Genomic DNA, 21,762 nt, shown 5'->3' with positions numbered 1-21,762 from the left:
CTGATGTCCGCCCAGGCCGGGGCTCTCCACTTCAGTCCTCTGCCAACAAGGCGACACAGATGCACACTGCACACACACAGGGATCATTTTTTCCCACTCCCAATCACACCAGCAAGAGGATGTCCCCAGTGGCTATTGTGCCAACATGTGGGTGCTGCCCATCTCTCTTTCATCCCGCTTTGCCACCCTTCGTTCCTGGAGACATGTGGTAGCTCCACCAGCACCTCCTGGAGGAGCAGGATGATGTCTACAGGCCAAACTCACATCTCCTTGTCAGTACAGTGGTGACAACAGTGGGAGGAATTGGTCTGGGTTTCAGCAGGCCCAAGTCCTGTGCTGGAAGGATGCTGAAGCCAAGATCCATTTGAACCCGGATACCAGGGTGTGCTGTCCAGACCTCCGTCCCTGCCATTGGGTTTGGTTTACTTCTGTACTGTTGCTCTATTATAAGGTCTGTCCTGCTCCTCCTGAGGGCTGAACCGGGGACTGTGCTCCTTTCTCTGGAGTGGCCCTACCCACACAAACACAAATCCACCAAGTCAAGAGGACTGCCTTGTCCCACCACGTTCCTGCGAGGCTCCTTCTGCCTTTATATCAATAATGGAAGGATCCCAGACATGAGGAGCTCTCTGGGACCCTCTTTGCTTCCTGGCAGGGTCGCTTGAACTGACGTTATCTGGTGGCCTGTGCTTGGGTGGACACTGCTCAGGAGCACATTTGGAGATGGCTGGTGTTCATTGAACTGTTTTGGCAACCACCGCTCTTTCAACATCCTGGCTGGTGAGTGCCTCTGCCCGTAGGTAGCGTTAGCTATGTTCCCCCATCCCACAGGTCTGCACTGGGGCTACAGCTCTTGCTCTCGGGGAGACCTGCTGAGGCCAGGCTGCCAGCATCTACTTTGCTGTCTGGACTTGCTCAGTGTGGGGCAGCTTTATCCTCAGAGCTATTCTGTACCAGCGATCTGACAAGGACCCCAGGCTGGGCCATCACCTGGGCTGGTTGGGACTTGCAGCTCCATGATGGGCCAAAAAAAGGGCAGCAACCCCTGCCCGGGAGAGAGACTGGGCTGGAGAGCCAAGGCGTTGCACGTGGAGACACCCTGCCATACCCAACCACGGGGCAGTCCCTAAATTAGCTTTTCCAGAAAGGAAGGAGTTTCCTAAAAGCTTTACACTCCCCAGCCTCCCCCAGACCTCCCCACCCTCTTCTTGCTCTGAAGAGAGATTTGTTTCTCTCTGGAGTTGCTGCCAGCCCAGCCAAGGAGATACTCCAGGGCTGCCCAGACGAGCAGAGAGGACTTTAAAATAGGTGTCGCAAAAGCAAAGAGGAGGAAAAGCCGGGGAGGCTCAATCTGAGCTGAGCTGTACCGGCTGGCTCTCCACGCCATCTCCCGCTCCTCTCCGCGGGTGAGCAGGTGGGCGACCTCGGCCGTGCCGTGAGATGCGATCACCCACCTATACAGACAATGTCCATGAAGCCGTACATTCCATAGCAGATCTGGAAGAGCAGGTCCTGGCGCTGCCATTTGGCCGAAGGACTGAAGGTCGACCAGATGAGCCACGAGATACTGGCGATGAGGAAGAGGGAACCCAGGATGGCCGCTGCTATCTGAACCTTCTCAATGACTGTCAGAGAGATGGCCTGCCACTGCAAGGGGAGGCAACAGGGAGAGGAGAGGGGACAAGGGGGAGGGAGGAAGGAAAAATAGAAGAGACTAGTTACATGGGGAACATCATTGCTGTTTTACATCATTGTGGTGGTTTTGGAGGTCTCAAAGAGTACCTGTGACTTGTATGTGCACCCTATGTATAGATGCTTTTACCTGGTCCACATCTAGGGTGCAGCATGGCAGTTGTTCAACAGTGTGTGGCCCCATGTTTCCTGCCAGCATTGCTGAGGGGGACATGGAGAGGAACCCTGCATCTCACCAGGAAAGCACAGAGACCTGAGGGAGGCAGGATGGACTGGGGGCAAGACACCGAAAGTGACATCCATGCGACAGTAGGTCTGTGGTGGCCATCACAAACCAGGACATTCAGTTGCTACCTCACATAGAGGCCAGGCAGCATCCTCAGCCAGGGCATCCTATTACCATGAGAAGAAGTGTCTCAGAGAGCCAAGCTTTCCTTCGGAGGCCTCCCATGAGCTGGCTCTGTGCCACTTTGTGAGATCTGACAGGATCACAGCATTAGGTAGGATCTCGCAGCGGCAACGCACATCCCACAAAACTTGTTACAAACAACACAAGTTGCTGTGGTCAGGACACCCTGCCTTTAGGTGATGACATGTTCAGGCTGTGTTCCAAGGTAAACGCCAATGCTTCTTCCTCAGAAGAAGAAAAAATAGAAATAACTCCCCCAAATCCATTCACTATGTCAAATAGATTTGTATAAGCTATGGTATAAATATCCTAAGCCTGGATTCCTCTCTGTCATCCAGCATAAAGCCTCCCTGCTCAGATTTACACTGCTGAGAGAACTGCTCTGTAAAAACCAAGAGCAGAAATTGCTTTCTTTAACAAGACTTGGGGACATGGTCTGTAGCCCCTCCTGCAAATCAGAAATCAAATGCGTAAACAGGCTGGGGAGAGACAGTCTCTCCTGGCATCGAAGTATATAGGCCACTTTTAGCTGTGAGACACATGCCCTTGAAATCTCAGTGGGACTGGCAGAAGGATAAATAAAGGCGGAATTCAAACTCCTGCAGGTGTAGAGGATTCAGAGGAACTGAAAACGTTTAGCCTGGATTCAGCCCAAATTCAGTGTCCCTGTGAGGTGGCATCTCTGGCAAGCCCTCAGCACCCTGTGCATTTGCCAAACATATCCTGGGACAGCAAGGTCACCTGTCAAGCCTTGTCCCATCCTTTTGCAGGGCAAGAAGGGAGTTCAGTTGCTGTGTCCCTATTTAATGCCCAGGCCAGCCAGGAGTTACCAGTGTTTTTTGGAGGCAGAGAGGACTTTGAACCCTGATTGAAGGGCAAGAAGGACAACAGGTGACTTGTGCTGGTACAGGCATGCATGGCATTGCTACCAGTCCAATGACCAAACCCCTGAACCAAATGCACTCCCCTGCAAAGGGCTGCCTTTGGAGAGGAACAGACAAGAGCTTCAGCCCGAGGCTGAGGTCTGCAGGTTGCAGCTGCAAGGAAATTGCCTGGCTTGGCTCAGAGGTGAGATGAAGTGTCTGCCTCTGCCAGCCTTGCTCCTTGGCTTATGTCCTGCAAGGGCAGACAGCCCTCAAATTGTATGTTGGGGCGTGCAGCATCAGTGAGGTGGGCCGTAGCAGCTTATTTTGTAGTTGGCCACAGAGTAGATGGCCATAAAGCTGCTGAACAGAAGAGAACCTGTTCCCCGCTGAGGCAGGACTATGCTCAGCTAACCCCAGTCCCCTTCCTGCCACCCGCTCCAGCAGCTGGCCCAGCCAAAGGCAAACACCAAGCACTGGGGACGCTCAGTGACCTCTTAAACAGCCCGTTCCCACTCTGCCATAGCCCAGCCTGCTCCATGCCTCCACCAGCGGCCCCAGCCACACCAGTGGCCCCTTTGTGCCACGAAGAAGTTGAGGTAGCGAACTGCCCTCCTCTGAGGGCTGGGAGCTTGGTGGTGCCAGTCACGATGGCAGGGTCAAGGGGTGCTGGAGTCCACAGGAGACGCACAGCTGTGCCACTCTTCTCCCCTCATGAGACAGAGCAAAGGCCACCTCAGAGCTGAGAGGGGGTGATAGACCCCCCAGCAACCGTCACCCCCAAATTTGAGTTCTGAGGGTGGGATCAGCAGCTATGCTGCCCTCCCATCAGCTCTTCAACTTCATCCTCAACAGCACCATAAGCAGATGCAGGACAAAGCCGCAACCGGTGCCATCAGCTCAGAGCTCCAGGACTAGAGGCACGTGGTGGGGAGGAATTGGGTCAGTGCATGGGGTTGCACTTTCACCCCTGCAGCTTTCCCCAGACCTCATCTCCGCTTCCACTAACTCTTGCAAATGCCAAGGGGATGGGAGTGCAGAGAGCCCGGTGCACAGCTTGGTGCTGCATGTGAAGGTTTTCCTGCAGGTTCCTCATGCTGACCAGTGTGCACCTGTGCCAGCCAAATCATTCTGCATCATTTCTCTCTCTCGAGGAGGTAATGGACTGGCTCCTCACCATCTGTCTGGCACACTGCAAGGCCTGTGATGGCAACAGGTCCTTCCAAGGTAGCAATTAAAGACAGAAAAAGAAGGAGCTGTTTTCTACAACTAGCAGCCAAATACAACTAGCACCACTGCTTTGCAGAGACAGCGAGGCTTAGGTGTAGTACTAAATACACTGTGAAAGGGGATGGGGCTCAGGGCACGGAGAAGTTACACCTGAGTGCAAACTTCAAACCCCGCTCCCTTCGGTTCGGAACAGAGAGGCTGGAACACAGGCAGGGCCGCTGCCTGACGCTGCTCGGCTGGCAGCAGCTGCCGGGAAGTTCGCTGCAGCGATAATGAAGAGGCTGGAGTCCGTCAGCCGTGCCAGGGGGTAGGAGACTCTCCCCCGGCATCTGGCACTAAGTGACAGTGACACACACAGCAGCAGTCCTGACTCTGTTCAGGAGGTGGCACTGAGGTGTGATTAGCCTCTGGCAAGGAGGTAAATGGGTCAGAGCTGAACACTGGGGAAAATAACCAGCTTGTAGAAGAATTTAATATTTTCTGGGGAAAAAAAAAAGTAAGTAATAAATGTTGTATTTCCTCTCTGGCAACCCTGAGAACTGCAATTTAGCATCAGACATCTAGCCCGAGCCACCAATAACTGGAGTCATTATTTCTCATCTTTTAATTCCATTTTGCTACACATCCTAGGTTATGAGGTTAGCACAGAGAGAAGAGAAGGGGTGAGACAGAGGATAAAGCATGTTACCCAGTGAGAGCACAGACAGAAGGGTCCAAGAGCTGTTCAGAGGTGGAACGTGCTGATGAATTTCAGCTGCAGGAGCTGGGCCTGAAGCATCCCTGCACCGGTGGCCTCAGCAGCCTGCCTCAATCACAGCACTGTGCCTTTCAGATTTCATAACAGCCCTTAGAAAATCACCTGTTCTCCTAACCCCTCTCCACTATCATTATGGCCAGTAGACCAGGGATTTGGTGAGTGACCCTATTGTCCTCGGGTCACTGCTAGAGCTGCAAAGAAAAGCCTCAGCAACGCTGCAGAGCCCCTTTACTGGCATGTCTGAAACCCCCAAAGCTCTTTGTCTGAATGCCTGGTTGCAGACACAGCCCCCTCCCTTCAAATCTCCAGCTCAAACATCCAAGCTCTAGCAACGTCCCAGTGCCAAGCAATCACACCTTGCAGGGAGAGACCTAAAACCAAGCCCTTCTTTCCTCAGCTGATAATGACTGTTGAGTCCCAGGTAGCCGCTGAGCTGTACTGAAGTGCACCTTTAACAACCTGCAGCTCACCCAGGTTGTCAAACAGGAATGTGACCTTTAGGCAGGTAGAAAGCTCTACAGATGCTCTGCCAGTGCTGAACAGGGCAGAACTAAGGACTTGGTGGTACCAGAAAGCTTTAAAGGCTCCTGCAGGAAAACAGGAGCAGCTTTGTGATCTCCGGGCTTACAATGGCTTCAGAGCATGCCCAAGCAGCTCTCTGCGATGGCTTGCCACCTGTGCTGGAAAAAGGGCTCTGTCCCTCCAGACCCTTCTGAAGAAATGTCCTCATTCACTCAGGAGCTGTCTGTCCTCTGCTGCCATCCCCCTTGGCCGAGTGCTTTGGCACACCACCCAGATGTGCACATGCAAAACACCACGCTCTCTTGGACTGATTTTCCCCAAGTTTCCCCATTTTACTCAAATCACGAAGCTCTGCGACCCAGATCCCTCAGAAAGGGTTTCTTAGGAGCCAAGTTCTGACACTTGCGATGACCTTAGCAGGGGCCAAGCTGGGACTGGTGCCTGCCAGTCATGTCACTCCTGTTCTCTTGCACTGTTTCATAACCTATGGGTTGTACTTGGGACAAACATGTTTCCCTGTTTGCTTCAGTGCTTCTGTGCAGAGGCTTGTGATTGAAAACCCCCAGTGCTAATGTAACACAGATTAATAATGTCATTACTGTAGTATTTAAGGCCTGATCCGTATTTCCCTTTCTTTGGCACCAGCAGTCTCCAAAGGCTCCCAAGCACCAGCATGAGCAGATCCAAGGCAGATATTTGCCTACAGAAGATATCTATGTCTTACTGTAGCAGCTTGCAAAGAAGACTTGCTTGCTGGAAAAGCCATCCTACACTCCTCTGAGAGCTCCTCCATGCCTGCCTCAGGCAGTTCAGTTTATTTTTATTGCTGTTATCTGACACGTCCCCTTAGTACGTATCATTAACATCCTGAACTGTGCTAGTCAGCAATTTAATTTTCAGACCCAGGATCACAAGCAAGCGGAGGTTTTTCCTAGAAGGTTGGAGTGGACCATTCCCAGCACTGCTGAGGTCTGGCTCTCCCCTCGCTGCTGTCCTGAGGCCCTGGCCATCCTCCTCGATCATTTTTTGGAGGATGGCTTTTCTTTTTATAAATTCTCCAAGCAAAGTTATGCCACTGCTGTGATAGCTTCCCTGCTGTACAGATGCTGTGGCTTATTAAGATACTGGAAAGACAGCAGGGAGGAAGGAGGGTCCACTGGGGCTGTGTAATGGAAACGTGCAGTGATGAAACCCCCTCTCCTCCATGTGCCAGGGCATTTGGTAAGACTCAGGCTACACTATTGGCATCGTAGAAAGCCGCCGTTATGAGGCACAGGCCATGAAGGCTCTCTTACTGTGATTGCACCCATTGCTTGCAGGCTGCAGGCTGCAGCTGGAGCTCAGCAGGGACCAGCCAAAGCTCATAGTCAACACAAGTGATTCAGTAAGTCAGGTCAATCAAGAGACACCAGGGAACTTGCCTCAAGCTTTTTAGCTCAGAAGTTGAAATACCCTGGAACCTTGGCCACTTTTCTTGCAGATGTGGTGATGAAGAGGCCATATAAACAAACACTCATCAGCTCTTAACAGAGCATCACCACAGCCAAAACAGAGCCAGAGGAGAACTGGAACCGGATCCCAACCTCAGCACTGGATAACTGAGGATCTTTGGAGTTGAAACAACCCACAATACAGGAAGAGTCAGAGATAACAACTGTAAAGCAGAGTTGAACTCTCCAAGACTGCAGACAGTTGTAGGTCTGGGTAGGTTGGTTCAAATGGATTTTCTATTTGCTAAAATCAATGCATCAGAGTGGATGTGGCTCAGGAGCAGCTACAAAGGAGCTGTATAGATGAAATCCACTGCAGAGTCCAATCACAGCAGATACCTACTCCACTATGTATCAGCACCAGGGTGCCTGCAGTACTATCACATGCTTCTAAAACCCTATGTCTTCAGGGTTTTTTTAATATCATAGGCTTTGCACAAATATTGTAATGGAGAGGAGCACTTAAAGCCTCCATGCCCATGACTCCTGTCTCAGTGACTGGCAGACTGGAGAGCAGGAAGATGGATGGATAGATGGATGGATGGATGGATGAATGGATGGATGGATGGATGGACAAAAGCTCTGGATCTTCTGGTTTCTCACAGCTGGTGGGATATTTTTGCTCATTTGCTGCCTGACTGCTGCTTGGCAGCACACCTGCCATGTTGTCCAACAACTTTAATCCCCCAGTCTCAGTGGGTTTGCAGTGTTGCTGCTTTAAGACCTTTGCTCTTAAATGCCTGCAGTCCAGCAATGGGAGGGCGGTTAATTTATAGAGATTCATTCTGCCAAAATACCAGACTAAAGGCCTCTCTCTGGAATGAGACATCATAACAGCCTGGAGGCTGGAAGGAGCCTGTGTTAATTATGCATGAACCATGTTCCCCCGGCTGTAACTTCTCTGCCCACGCCACGTGTCTCCACACACATCTGGCCTGTGCTGTGTTCCTAAGCACTCCAAAAAATGTGCAGCAGATGTCAAAATGGGCAGAGAAACATGCAGATCCTGGGGAACATGTGGGTGTTGGGTGTGCTGCTCTGCTTGGACCAATTGGACATGCTTCAGGGAGTCCAGGGCTTGCCAGCTGCCTGGGTTTGGCTTTCCAGTGGTCTGTCCCATGAGAGGACACGGGGATAGTCTCAGAGGATAGGTAGGCCACATTGCTGGCCAGGCTCAGAGCATCACCCAAACAGGACTCATTTGACAAGTGAGGTTTGTGTGGTCCTTGCCTCTATTACGGTTGGTCTGGAATAAGCAGACGACCATGACTTCCTACAGCATTTGCCCTCCAAAACCTGTGTTTGAGAAATTCAGAGCTTTCTAGTAAGAATAAAGGTGGGCAGAAGTTCCAGCAGACCCTGAGAAGAAAGGCCAGGGACTATTGCTTTACTTAGAAACATGCTTGTATGTCCCGGTGGCCCCTGTTATCCACGTGTGGGGTGAAGTCCAAGCAGAAAGGATGCTCTTCCCGCCTGCACACGCTGTAACACACTGTTATGGCACATGGTGTCAGGGCATCGCAGCCCCTGGGTCCTCTCTGCCTCCCTTTCCCAGTGTCAGAGGATGGTGAGAGCCACTGAGGAATGAGGGAAACCCCGATGGTATGCGTGGTGATGGGTTATGGGGGGCCTGAGCACTTAGTCCTTGTGGGAATTCCAGGTCTGGTACATCAGCCACTTCCCACGGGATTTCACATACTAGTGCTAGTGTAGCATCTGCTTCCCAGAAGTGCCTTTGTGCTGGCACCAGACAGGGCGCCCGGGCACGCAGCTGTAACTCCACACATGCTGCAGGTATTCCAGACCAAGTGGCTTTTTGCTCCAGTTGCTTCTTCCCACCCTCCAAATCTCCCAGTGCTTCTGCGAGAAGCACTGTGAAGTCTAAGCCAGCAACGTGAAGCCTACGAGCCCGGGGTCTGCACGGTCCACTGGGACCCTCGCTCCTGGAGCTGAGCTAACTCAGTTGCTCCTGCCACTCAGTTTTTGTGTTTGTGGCACAGGCCAGCAGATCAGGCCATTTTCTAACAGGGGAGCCCAGAAAGAGCAATGCTTTGCACGGGCTTTTGAAACCTGTGTGTGGGAGAGGAGCTCGTCTATGAATAGCTCCAACAAATTTTAGCCAAGTGAGGAGTAGGAGGAAAGTCACTGACCCGTTGCCTTGAGCCACTTGAAGGTGTAGAGCATTTGGAGGGCATTCATTAAAGGCAGTGCTGGCTACACACACGCTCGCAAATCTGCACCCACAAACCTTCAATGTTGCTCAGCATCGCACCCCCGATCGGAGACGCAGGAAGCATTAAGGCACTCATGGATCAGCTTTCCAGAAATAAACAAATGCTGCTTTGTCCACATCTCCCCTCCTGTGTTTCATTCTGCTCTGAGTTACTAGAGCCAAGAAATTAAAACACCTTGGGTCTGGGGCTTGGGATGAAACTACTCACAGCACATGGAAAATTGAATCAGAAGATGCAGGGACTTGCAGAGAGCAGGCAGGCTTTTTCCTTCCCCCCAGCAAAATTTCCCCATGATGCCCCACTAATTTCACTACTTCATTTAAGTCTGGAGTCCTAAAGGGCTGTCCCTGTTTCCTTACTGTGGTTAGTGACCTCAGGCCTGGAAAAAGACACACAGAGACTGCAATTTGGAGGAGAGAGCACGAGTTTGCATTCCCCCCACCCCTGCACAACTGGGCACCATCACTGGCAAAGTCTTCGCCTCGTGTTAGAGAGCAGAGCGACCAGCAGAGAGCCAAAGCCAGGTCCTGGACAGACCAACATACTTATAGACATTGCCCCGGTCTCTAAACCACAGCATGCTGCTGTAATGTCTCTCCGTCCAGATGATGCTAATGAAGCAGTAGTGCCTGGATATAATGTGCTTCCTTACGTCCGAGGCACTAATGGTGCTCAGCAAAGGCACGCAGCAATTAGTTCATCTTCAGGTGTTGCCCCCACAATAAATCAATAGCTATGGAGGATAATTTATCCCAGTTTTTAACAGTCACACAGTTTTCCCCATTCTGAATCTTGATTTCAGTTACCAGCCTGCAGTGGGGCTTATTAAACCACAGTGCTTTTGAACTCGGAAGAGAATGAAGGTGGGCCCTCTGATGCCTTTCACAGCCACTTACATCAAGATGTGCTTTACTCGTTATGTGCACATCTGCAAATGTCCACTGAGAATCAGGGTTGTAGAGACCAGAGCGTCAGAACCAACACCCCTTGTGCCATGCCAGGATGTATTTGATCATGGGGGAGCAGTAAAGTGAAAAGGGTGGCAGGAACAGAGAGGAGAGCTGTCAGAGCCCTCCATCTATCTCCTCCATCCCTCATGCCAACACAGAGGAGGCCCAGCAGGAGATCGAGGTTAATGGCACAACTCCAGGGGTCTCAAGACACTGCTCTGCCACAGACTGTGTGCCCTGTTGTAGCAAATCCTGTAACTCCTTCCTCCCCATCTGCCTCTGGGGACAGTGGCATACCTGCAGTCTCCAGTGGATGAACACATTTGAAGGGCTGTGAGGTGTTACAGCACTATCGTGGTCACACTGGTGTTTTCAACAGGAGGAAAAAGAATGTGGGAATTGTCAAAAGACAGAAAGAGCAGACATCCGAGGGATGCCCTCAGTACCACCAAGCAGAACATGGGGCCTCTTTGGACCAGCCCCCGACAACCCTTTCTAAGTGTCTCAGATGTACGGACCACTGTGCGCAGGGAAGGAAAACCCACACAGGTAAAATCCACTTGATCCCAGAAACAAAAATAGAAACGATAATAAATAGACTTTGAAATGTCTCTAGTACCTTTACCTGCAGAGGGTTCTTTGTGCTTATGGCAATGACGTGATACTTGTAGTAACACAGCTCACAGCTCCAGCAGCCTCTCTCGCTAATCCATTTGATCAGACATGGCTGGTGCGTGCACTTCACCGATCCGTCGCATCGACACGGGCTCAGCAACTCCCCCTGAAAAAGAGAGACAGCATCAGCGAGGCTCCCCTCCTCCCACAGGGCCTGAGCACGGCACGGCATGGCACGGCAGAAGCTCCATCATCCACCCAGTTGCTCTTTGTTCCTTTTTACCTGGTTTGGCTTAGGTAATTGTGCTCCCTCCCGCTGTTTTATCTCTAATAATTCTTGGCTGATGTGAACAGAGGTTGACAGAGATGTAACAGTCTCAGATACTTGGGTCCTACAATTTTTGTGGAAAGAGACAGCTGGGTACATGAAAGATGCCTAATATCACCGCTGATGGAAAAGCTAGATGAGCACAGCTCTTACTAGACACCAGAGCACCCACACTAGACCCCAACCAGTGGGGACAGCTCTGTTGGCAACCAGATGCCATTGTTTCACTGCTCAGGTTTCTGTCTCTCTGCCACCTATTTTATAAACTGAGGTTGGCACTGCGAGACAGCCTCTGCTGCAGGCTGGTGTCCCGCTCAGCCCAGGGTGGCTTCCTCGAGCCCGGCCAGGCAGGAGGGGGACTACAGACGCGGTGGCCCTCGGACTTTCTGCACAGGCTGGCTTGTGCCAGCCGTGGAGGTGCTGCTCCTGTCCAGGAGCTGGACTGAGCCGCGCGCCATGCGGTACCTCCCAGGACTTGCCAGGCAATGGGCATTTGCAGCGCTAGGCACAGGTCTCTCCTTCCCAGTGCTCCTGGACCGGGAGGGACGAACCTGACTATGGGTGGCAGGTGTGTGCTTTGGGTCCAGGTCGTTGTGTACCCATAGCCCAGAAGGGAAAAAGTCCTCAAATTTCACCCCTGTCCACTTCCCCCAGACAGTCTGTCCGAAAAGTGAGTCAGACTGATGGATAGCCTGTAGGGCTGGCTATTTCCACCCTAGAAGCAAGCAAGATGGAGAACAAATTGTGTCCTGGCTTGTGACATACAGACATTTATGAGTGGTGGCTGAAACACTGATCCTCTTGTCTGAGGATCCCTTGTTTCTGGTGTAGCTTTAAACAGGGGTATCCAGGAAACCTCAATATTATTCTGATCCAGCTGCTACCGTTTTGTTCATGATGGGACTAAATTCCCCACTGCACACACAAGTTCGGGAGTTCATTTTACAGTCATTTGCCATCGCTTATTTAGGGAAGAACAGAGCCATTACATTTCACTCCCCACCTTTTAGTGTTTAAAAGCCACAGTATAGACCCCAATGGTGCATTTAGCTGTGCTCCAAGATTTAAAAGCTTCTAAAGGCAGAATGAGAATATCTACAGGATGGGGAAGGCTGGCATCACACTTTTAGTGTTGGGGAGAGGATATTTCCTCTTACGCCTCTAGATCAGCCCTATCATTACCACCGATGTAGCGCAAGGATAACAGACCCTGGTGTCTGAGGCTGCTGGACACAATAAAAGACATCCCTCCCAGCTGCCTTGGGTTAGGAAACCAGGTCCTGCCCTTGCTAACCCTGGTGGGAAACTGCCTGAGCTTTCAGGGTATCACATCAGGTCTCAGGCCCTGAGGAACTGAGCACCACACTGGGCAAGAGTGATACTTTTTTTTATGAAACCTAATGCAAACATGTTAATCATTTCATTTGCTTCAGCTAGGTGACCTAAAAACATCATCTTCCATGAAATTTTAGCAAAACTGTAAATAACTGTTTACGTTACAAAACCAGGCTCAGCTCTACCTGTCACTGGTTTTCATTACACACAGGAGGGGCCACAAAAGGAGAGGGGGAGCAAGGAGGGCTGTAGGATCCATAAACCTTTTTCACCTGTAAAGATGCGACAGGACAAGCCAGGAGAAGGGAAGCAGGGAAGGATTAGATGGGAGGAAGGTGCGTGTGGGAAGGAGCACTGACATTCGGCGTTCAAACTCCCCATGTGAGGTGCAGTTTGAGGGGCTCGGGTTCAGCTGCGCATGTTTGTGCCCCTTGCTGGGACTGGGGTGGGAAAGCACAAGTGTGGTAAGGAACCCACACGAGCACATACTGCCAGCAAGGATGCGAAAGGGGAGGGATCAGGGCTCAGCACAGCTCCTCCGCTCCCTGGCTCGCCAATCCTCTTCCACACCAAGAGGCAGCCTAGTACAAGGACCGCTGCTCCGTGCCTCTGGTCTACCCTCCTCATCTCAGTCCCTGGTGCTTTATTTTCTCAGCAGCTTCACTCCTCAGTGCACAAGTGTGATCCCAGCACCAAGCAGGTAACGCAGAAACCTTCCAGCTCTACAGCATCCCTGCCTTTCCACCTCGCCGCACACCAGGGTCTCCTGCAGGGCTCACAAGGGCGAGGGAGGGACCTGGGTTTTGTCTAACGAGCAGCTGGAGGCACCAGTGATGAGGGATCAGGAACGGGGCAGAACGAAGCAGGAACTAAGAGCAACAACCTCCAGGCAAAGGCAGAGGAGAAAAGCTGTAGCTGCAGCCTGGACTCATATTGGCTTCTTGGGCTCTGTAATAAACAAGTCTAAAAAATCTGAGCTTGTCTCTTCAGAGCCAAGAGATGTCTGTAAACATCCTACACTGCCGTGGGGACCTGGTCCCCCTTCCCTAACTGTGATGCTCCAACCCAGAGAGTCCCGCTGGCTCCTGCAAGAGCTCAGGACTCAACTGTGGAGATGAATCCTCCAGTTTCTTGATTTTTGCAAATCCAGCAAAAACCTGATTTATCACATTTTCTCCAGCCATGTGAAATATTATATCCTTGTGTGTGGCACACAGCTATTTTTGCATACTGCGAAGCCCAATTCTGTCCACAGCAGGCATTTGTAAAACACTGCCACATGCACACATGCACACACACACTCCTGTACCAGCAGAAAAATAAACATCGGGGCATATTAAAGGAACAAATCCTTTGTACAGCAAAGGAGACAGAGTCTCATTGCTGGCTGTACAGCAAGCTCAGGAGCAGTCCATCGGCTGTGATACGCATGAAGGATTTGCTGTGCAGAGACCTCTGCTAAAAGCTACACACATGCAAAAGCAAGCCCAAAACAAGATGCAGATCACAGCAATTAGAGATGGAAATTAAATCCCCACGCCCATTTCTGTAGGTTTGTCGAAGTCAGCTCCACACAACATATTCTCCAGTGCTTCAAACAACAGCGTTCCCACCAATTCCCTGTGGAGACTGCTCTCCAAAGACCCTTTGAAGGGTCTACTTCCTAACACTTATTTTTGCAATTTTCCTTTGTAGAGTTACAACCCGTCACTCGGATCAGTCTAAGCAGCATTTCTGCTTTATCAGCAACTAGCAGAGAAATGCTTCCCGGCTGCAAGCTTCATCCTCAACTTGCTCAGTACCCTCTTGTTCCCCTGAAACAACCAAGTGGGCTTAGGACTCAGGGCACCTGCCTTTTTTTTGCTGGTATCCAAGTCTAAATTAGGGTTCATGTCATAGGTGGAAAACCAGAGTTAACAAAAAGGGAAGGGTGGCTCTGGCTTCAGCCATAACCCTCTCAACATTTGGATGAAGTACTCTTCCCTATATATTATTACTATTCCCTACTTCTGGGAAGAGTCACACATTAAGCAATTATGTATAATATTCTTCCCTATTTCTGGCTGTGATGGGAGCCTGTCTCTAGGAGCAGCAGTGGCAAGGCCAGGCTGAACTGGCTTTATCCTGAGGAGGACGATACTGCCGGAGACGAATCGGGAGTGCGGGTCTGTTCCAGCTCTTTCCTCTCCTTATGAATTCCCAATCTGTGCCCATTGCAATATGTCAAAGTGGTTAATGATTATCTGGGCCCTGCTATTTTAAGCCTACTGGGAGGAGTTCTGAGAATGGATGGAAGAAAAATTATTGCCAGCGCACACTTCTGATGCTCAGTATATCTAAGGAGAAAATAATGACGTCAGGAGCGGCATCACCCCTGTGGCGTGCTGGTGTCAGTGTCCCGCCTGGCCATTTTATCTGTCATTTATCAGTGCTGGGAGCCCATCCACACCAAAGCTGCAGCTGCTCACCCACCAGCAGGCGGTCATGGGATGTGTTTTCCAAGCCTGTTCTTTTAACTATAAATTAAGTATAGCAAATTTGGCCACCCAGTCTCCTTTGAACATGGCAGGGCTGGGGACAATAGTGTCATTGGGCCAGGACTGGTCTTCTGGGCTCTCCCAGCTCCATCTGTGCTGACCTATGTCTGCTGCCTGGGCTGCTCCTGAGCAGCAGCTCAGCTGGAAAGAGCCATGTTAGCAACGTCCTGCTACCACCGCTATTAAAGCAAACATTTTGAAAAGCAGTGCAAACTGTACAGCAAACTGGGATGGCTGATGGTGCTCTTAACACGTGCAGTTTTTCCTCAACTGTGTGTTTTCCCTGCTGAGGTGTACAAAGTAGCATCAGTCTTTGGCATCGCCCGCTGGACCAGTGCCTCAGGCCAGAGCAGGACAGGGAGAAGAAGCTGAAAGAGTTGTCCACATCACAAGGGCTACCATCTCTCTCTGGGTATGCACGTGCAGCTGCCACTGCTCACAGGAATAACTGCATGCATGGATCTGACTGCTAGCATTTACCTGAGTTTGTCTTGTTTGGAAAAGGAAACCAGGAATATTTAATTTCAGGTCTTCAACTGAGTCTCCTAAATACACTTAAATCTTCACATTGAATTTAAATGCAATGGGAAGTTTTATTATGGCAAATAAATGCCAAATGATTTCTATATTAGGAACATAATTACAGAGGAATTAAATCCAATGGCAAAGAGAAACACCATTGTTACAGACCCAGTAAACTTCAATAAACAGGTACTAATGATCACGCTGTCTTCACACACACTTACAGGAACTTCCCCTCCATGCTTTTAAACCGAAACACACGTTACTATCAGCCTCTCAAATGCTTCCCATGAGTACCCTCCTGTGTGCGAGCGCTGTGCCAGCCAGCCACAGACAACAAGGGACATGAAATAAGTATCTATGAATATATATGTATGTTACATGAAAATTCTCTACCATTGTGGGAGATTGATGCAGAATGTGGACCCAGTGAGGAGTGGGCTTACGTCTCCTGTGGTGTCAGGACAGCACAGGACACGGTTATGTATGGGGCACTGTAGTGAGGTGGCATTTCCCCAGGGACCCTGTCAGAGCTGGGTGATGACTCCAATCTCCACCTTGGCAGCAATTTGCCAAAAGACTTTCCTTGGGGGGGGGATTCCCTGACTGGGCAGCTCCCTAAAACCTGGGGAACCTGCAGGAAAATCTAAGCAAGTGGTTATAAAAAGAAATCACCCAGACTCCTTGCAGCTCCCTTCCTACCCCCAGGTGCCACCACTGCTGCCATGCCACCTCTGTGACCAGGACTGGCTCATCCCACAGCTTCCCTGCAAGACCGGGCATCCCTGCGGCATGCAGAGGCAGTGCTGCCCCATGCCAGGCAAGATCTGTGTGCTCTGGGGTGCAATGAGCACACCTCACCCCAGCAGCAAGAGAAAACACAGCCCTGTAAAGGACGGGAGGAAAATCCAGCTCTGGACAATTATTTCTGTTGCTCAGCTGTGGCTTTAAGCCTGCAGCTGCCTGGCTGAAGTTTTTGGTGTGGGATCTTGGCCTGGGAGCTCCCTGGGGCAGGACCACATCTCTGTGGGGCTCTGGCATGGTAGAGGTGTGGGTCCCTCTCTGGGGCTCCTTGTCCCCACAGCAGTATGAGTGAGCAGCCACAGCTGGGCACGGTAGCCTGAGGGCTCTGAGATGGGTGCAGGGGGGGGCACAGTTCTGCTTTTTCATGGTTTTCTGCAATTTTTGATGGGTATTAGCTGTTCTGGCAGCCCTCCGAATGGGGCACTTATCTCCGACAGGGTGATGGCTAATCTAGCAACAAAACACAGGCATCCCTCTACCTACAGGCTGGGTGTGAGCAGAAAGGCAGCTTGGCTTTAATGCACCCAGCAAAATCACCCTGCACCCCTCCAGGGCTGCCAGGCATATTTTGGGGTGTCTGGAAACGTGGGTGCTGGTCAGGAGAGGGATATGTCTCACACAGTCCTGAACTGAGGCCCAATGTTTCTCCAGAGCAAGTCCTGTCTGAAAAGCCATCAGGTCTGCAGAGCTCCCAATCCTCCAAAAACAGCACAAATTGCCTTTCCGCCCACGGAGGCTGCTGCCGCGGCACCTGCGAGGAGTGCCGAGGCTGCCATGCTGCTCAGGCTTTTTCTGATGAAAATGTGAAAGGCTGCAGCCACATCTGCATGGCGGGCAGGGTGGGACCTGCTCTGCAGCCGCCTTCTGCAGGAAAACTCGTCCCACCGCTACCACAAGCGACATGACTTTCCAGCTGAGCAGCTGCTGCCCACAGCATTTGGCTTTACCACAGCCAAGGCGAATTTTAAGTGGCCTCTGCTCCTTCCCTCTCCAGCCTTTAGTGCCTGTCACTGCTGCTGGGACAGACATATGGATGGACAGACAAAGCCGGAGGTGGCAGCTCAGAATTTGCGAGTGGGATGGAGAAGAGGGAAGGAAAGGAGACTTTCTTTTTCTGAGCCTTATCAATCCCCACAGGGTTTCTGGGACTTTTTGTCACTGCAGAGCTAAGGCACCATCACCCCACCTTGCCTGCTTGCCAGGGCATCAGTGAAGTTTGCCCATGTTTTAAGCCAAAAGATTTTTTTTTTTTGTTAAAGTAGATGACTTGGGAGGCTCAGCTGTGTCAGACGCAGACAGCAGGCAAAACGCCACGCCCCCATGCCCAACAACAGTGCAGGGATTTGGGGGAGAGGCATCTGGCTGGTCCCCATCCCAGAGCTGTGCCCCGGTCAGCAGAACACAGGAAACCCCAAAAGGGCCCTGAGCCACACCATGGCGATGGCCACCCTCTTCATCAAATTGCCCTGCTCCTCCTCTGCCACCTCTGAGTGGGATGTTTAAACGCAAGACCCCCACAGTGCTGCCCATGTGCTCCCGTGGGATTCTCACCGCTTATTAACAGGGATGGGTGCCACATTGAAAAAGCCTGAGAGCGACCTCCATACTCTACCTTTCCCACAGGCTAAGCAATGGTGCAATGGACTCAGCCGGGCAGGAGCAGGGACAGGTCTCCTCTGCACACAGATCAGCTCTTGGCCCCTCCAGGGAGCAGAATAAGGATGGCTTTTTCCCCCCCTTTAATTACTAAAACCTTAAAGAGCTCTGCAGGGCAGGAGGGCGGGTGAGAGACAAATGAAGACGAGGAATAAAAACTTGAGAAGAAAAGAAAGGAGGAAGAGGCTTGAGAAGTCCTCGGTGCAGAAAGTCCAGCGCCTTGGAGAGCGGCGGCTTTGCCTCCCTCAGACAGGAGCCTTCGCCTCCGTGACTCATCCTCAGAGCAGTCTGGAGTGGCGGCTCCACAGTACAGCTCTGCCCTCGCTCCTTCACTGATTTTCAGGGGAAGGTGATTGAACGCAGCTCCATGGAGCTTAATGTGAGCTGTCAGAGAGCTGGGGCAGGTTTGTGCAATGCCTCGGAAACAGAAAAGCGAAGCAGGAACGTTGTGGAGTTCAATGTGAAATATTTTGACGTGGCCCTACCCCTTCCCACTAAAAAAAGGAAAAAAGGGCTTAATCTAGGCTAGGGATGTTTTAATTAGCTGATAGTAACTTGCCCATGTGTTTGCCCACAGGCAGGCACAATCCATCAGCTCTGGGTGCATCCCTGCCACCACTGGTAAAGGCTAAAGGGAGCCGGTACCGGTAGGACCAGGTGTCTCATGGCTTAACATCAATTTTCTTTAAGGGAAAGTACTTTAAAGGAGAAGAAAGCATGCATTTTTGTGAGAAACAGAGAATCACAGGGCATTTTTTGTGCAATGGGCTATGGAGAATTTTAACAACTGGTTTCAGGCCCGTGAAAGGTGAAGGGCAAAGAGCCCTACGATGTAAGTCCCACTTGGCTATGAAATGGGGACAGCATGGGAAGGGATGCTGGGGGCTGGATCTCACCTGGGACAGCCACTGCTGGGGGAGTGAGAGGGGAGGACACAGTCCTTAAGCGTCCCTTTGACTGAGAGGGAAGATGCTGAGCTCCATCTCTGTGTGCGAGTCTTGCCAACAGACGGGCCATTCTGGGAGGAGATTCCTCTGAATGGGAATCCTGACCCCTCAGTTGTCCTCAGAGCAAATAACACAGCAAGCACAGGGACCTGCAAGCACTCCTCCCATGCTGTTGCTGCCACCACTGAACCCAAGAATAAGAAGCCAGGACTGATCCTGCCCCGTGCCCAGCAGACTGGGCTGTTCTGCATTGTGCAATACAGCAGAAGGACTCTACCGACTTCAGAGAGAAGAAAACACATGCCTTGACTTTCTGCAGGTGTTTTTCTCCAGCAGTTTGTGCCAGCGGCGTTTCTGGCTTCATTTCTCAGCAAAATGGAAGCCTTTGGTTTGCAGGGTCCAGGCAGTTAGGTGGTGTCTCCCTGCTGTACCCGATCAGGCCCTCACACCTCTGTGGGACGAAGAGTTGTGGTCCCCTCTGCATGGACGGGAGGAGCTCGCCCAGCTCCCACGTGACCAGGGGTTGGAGGTGGATTGCCTCCTGCTCTGCCCACTGCACCAAGCTTCGTACTTTGCCCCTTTACAGCTCCACCGTCTTGTTCTTTCAGCATCAGCACTTGCAGGTAGCCAAACTCCATGCAAATTCATTTCCTAAAGTCAGAGAACACCCTTCCTAGGGGCTGAAAACCTGGTATCGAGGACCAGGGCTCAATGCCTATTCAACAGAAATGGCAGCTGGTGGACCAATGCTGCAAAGGACCGTGCCACCACCTACATGCACCACCATCAAAATGACACCTGCAAACGGCCCCACCATCCCGTTTCCCTGGCACGGGGGCGGCAGACACCAGGCTGTCCCGGCTGTGCACAGATGTGTTTGCAGAGCCCAGCCACAGGCCAGCTGCATCACTGCATGCCCTTGCTCTGGCAGCTATCGCACAGGCTCTTGGCCGGTCTCAGCTATGCCACTGAAATACAAGTAGAAAAGGTTTCTGAAGACATGTTCCAGCAGAACAAAGTTGAACCTTGCCTGAAATATGGAATAACAAAGGATTTTCAGGAACTAATTATCAATAGCCCAAGGAGCAGAGAGCCTACAATATATAGATCACATTGGGATTTATTTGCTTTTCTCTCTACAGAAGGAGTTCCACAAGAAAAATAACTTTGCTTAGGTGTTCTAGAGCTCACTTCATCCTAATGTCATTGAATATATTTTTGATTAGCTGATTTAAGTAATTCTTACTAAATGTTGCTCAGTTGCAAGGAATCAAAAGGCAAGCATCTCAAATATCACCTGCTGTGCCTCATCAGGTGTGATAATAGCACTGATTAAGTGAAGAGCCTTCGATGCATAGAAATCACAGTGCTGTGCATGTGAAATCAAGATACCTGAATATCCCTGAACACTTGGGTGTTAGAGCAAGTTCAGCTCTAGAGTTGTCCTGAATACAGAGCAGAGCTGTCTCAGCATCCCAGAGAAGCAGTGTCCTAGTCTGTAGCTCTTGGGCTTTCACCCAAAGTATTGAGGCTTTAAACTTCTGGAGATTTACTGTAGACCACATCCATTTTGTGAGGTAGAATCATCTAGTCTCTTCTGAAAGAGAAAGCCACTGTTGTTTCACTCTGGTTCTTCTTAATTAAAAAATAAAAGTATTTCAGACAATACTTAGATTTATTCTGTGTGAGATACAGGAGTGAGCTCAATTTTGCTCCCTAGGATGCTGGGGTAAATCTGATGTGACTCCAGGAAGCCAAACAGCTCTTCAGCACAAATCAAGTGCCCTTAAGTTATGGCTTGTTGTAATAAATTTTCAACAAATTAAAGAGGTTTTCCATTTTTTTTTTGTACAAATGGCTTTTTCTAGTGAAAAAGCCTCAGCTAAATAGAATTCTTCTAAATATACCGCTTCTTTTTCATGGAAAAAAAAGATAGCAATTATTCATTATTATCTATAATCCTTGGGGACCTTCACCTTTCTACTTCTTCAGTCCTCACCAGATCCATCAATGTGTATTTTAAAAGTTCAAAGTATAAAGTTAATGCTTTCAGCATGCAAGTACCATATAATGCAATTCTTATCAGAGATGTGCTCATAATTCAGCAAAGTGAACTTTGCAGCTACTTCCCTGGGAAGCTGTTCATAAAGATACTCAGCTAATGGCCATTTCAGAAAACACTATGCCATCAGCCGCTGAGGAGCAGCCATGGAAAATCCACAGAAATGGATGCTGATTTGACTCTCCAGATGATAGATCCCACTTTTAAAGATAGTGAAACAAACAGAGCAATAGACTTTCTTTTTTTTTTCCCCTGAGAAAGCTGAAAACCCCTTCGACATAAGAGCTGAGAAAATCTTTATTCTGTAATATTTGCCTCATCTTTCCGCTTTCTTCACAAACGAGAAAATGGCCAGGTGCTGTTCGTAGCCTTACAGCAGTGAGATGCTCCTTCCAGAAGTGCAACAACTGCTCAAGAGCTGCTTCATGCCAGCACCATCGGCTCATCGATGGAGGGGAGTGGAAAATGATGGTACCGCAGGATTTGGGGGTTCCCATTTGCCATAGTACCCTCAAGTGACCCCCAGCCAGGACCGAGGGCAGCAGGGTGGGGAGCTGGGGGAGCTGTGTGCACGTTCAATAAGTGGAAGCCAATAATAAGGTGCAGACAGAAACGTTTCCAGTATGCAAAGGCAGTGTTTCCCAGCTGGGAGCAAAGACGGGGGTTCGGCAGAAGGGGCTGCCCCAACAGTTCTGGATGGCGATGTTATGCAGTTGCTTTTCCTCCTCCTTCCAGGTTGGTCAGGAGGAGACGGAAAGCCTCCAAAGCCATTTGTGTCTCCAAAACCATTTGTGTCTCCAAAGCCGTTT

The 21,762-nt window shown here is 50.6% G+C and overlaps 1 protein-coding gene across 1 annotated transcript in view; it reads right to left on the bottom strand.

Moving 5' to 3' along the window:
* The window catches only part of MARCHF4 (membrane associated ring-CH-type finger 4), a gene marked incomplete at both ends in the record, with an annotated part of 104,105 nt that overhangs the window by 18,649 nt on the left and 63,694 nt on the right, over positions 1–21,762 (bottom strand). Inside the window, 2 exons of the mRNA XM_082312608.1 lie at positions 1,455–1,647; positions 10,773–10,928. Coding sequence (XP_082168734.1) covers positions 1,455–1,647; positions 10,773–10,928 — 349 coding nt within the window. The remainder of the gene's footprint in view (positions 1–1,454; positions 1,648–10,772; positions 10,929–21,762) is intronic.

The sequence above is a fragment of the Platalea leucorodia genome, assembly GCF_965183815.1.
Source record: "Platalea leucorodia genome assembly, chromosome: 5".
Lineage (NCBI taxonomy): Eukaryota > Metazoa > Chordata > Aves > Pelecaniformes > Threskiornithidae > Platalea > Platalea leucorodia.
This window is presented reverse-complemented; position numbering and strand designations above follow the sequence as displayed.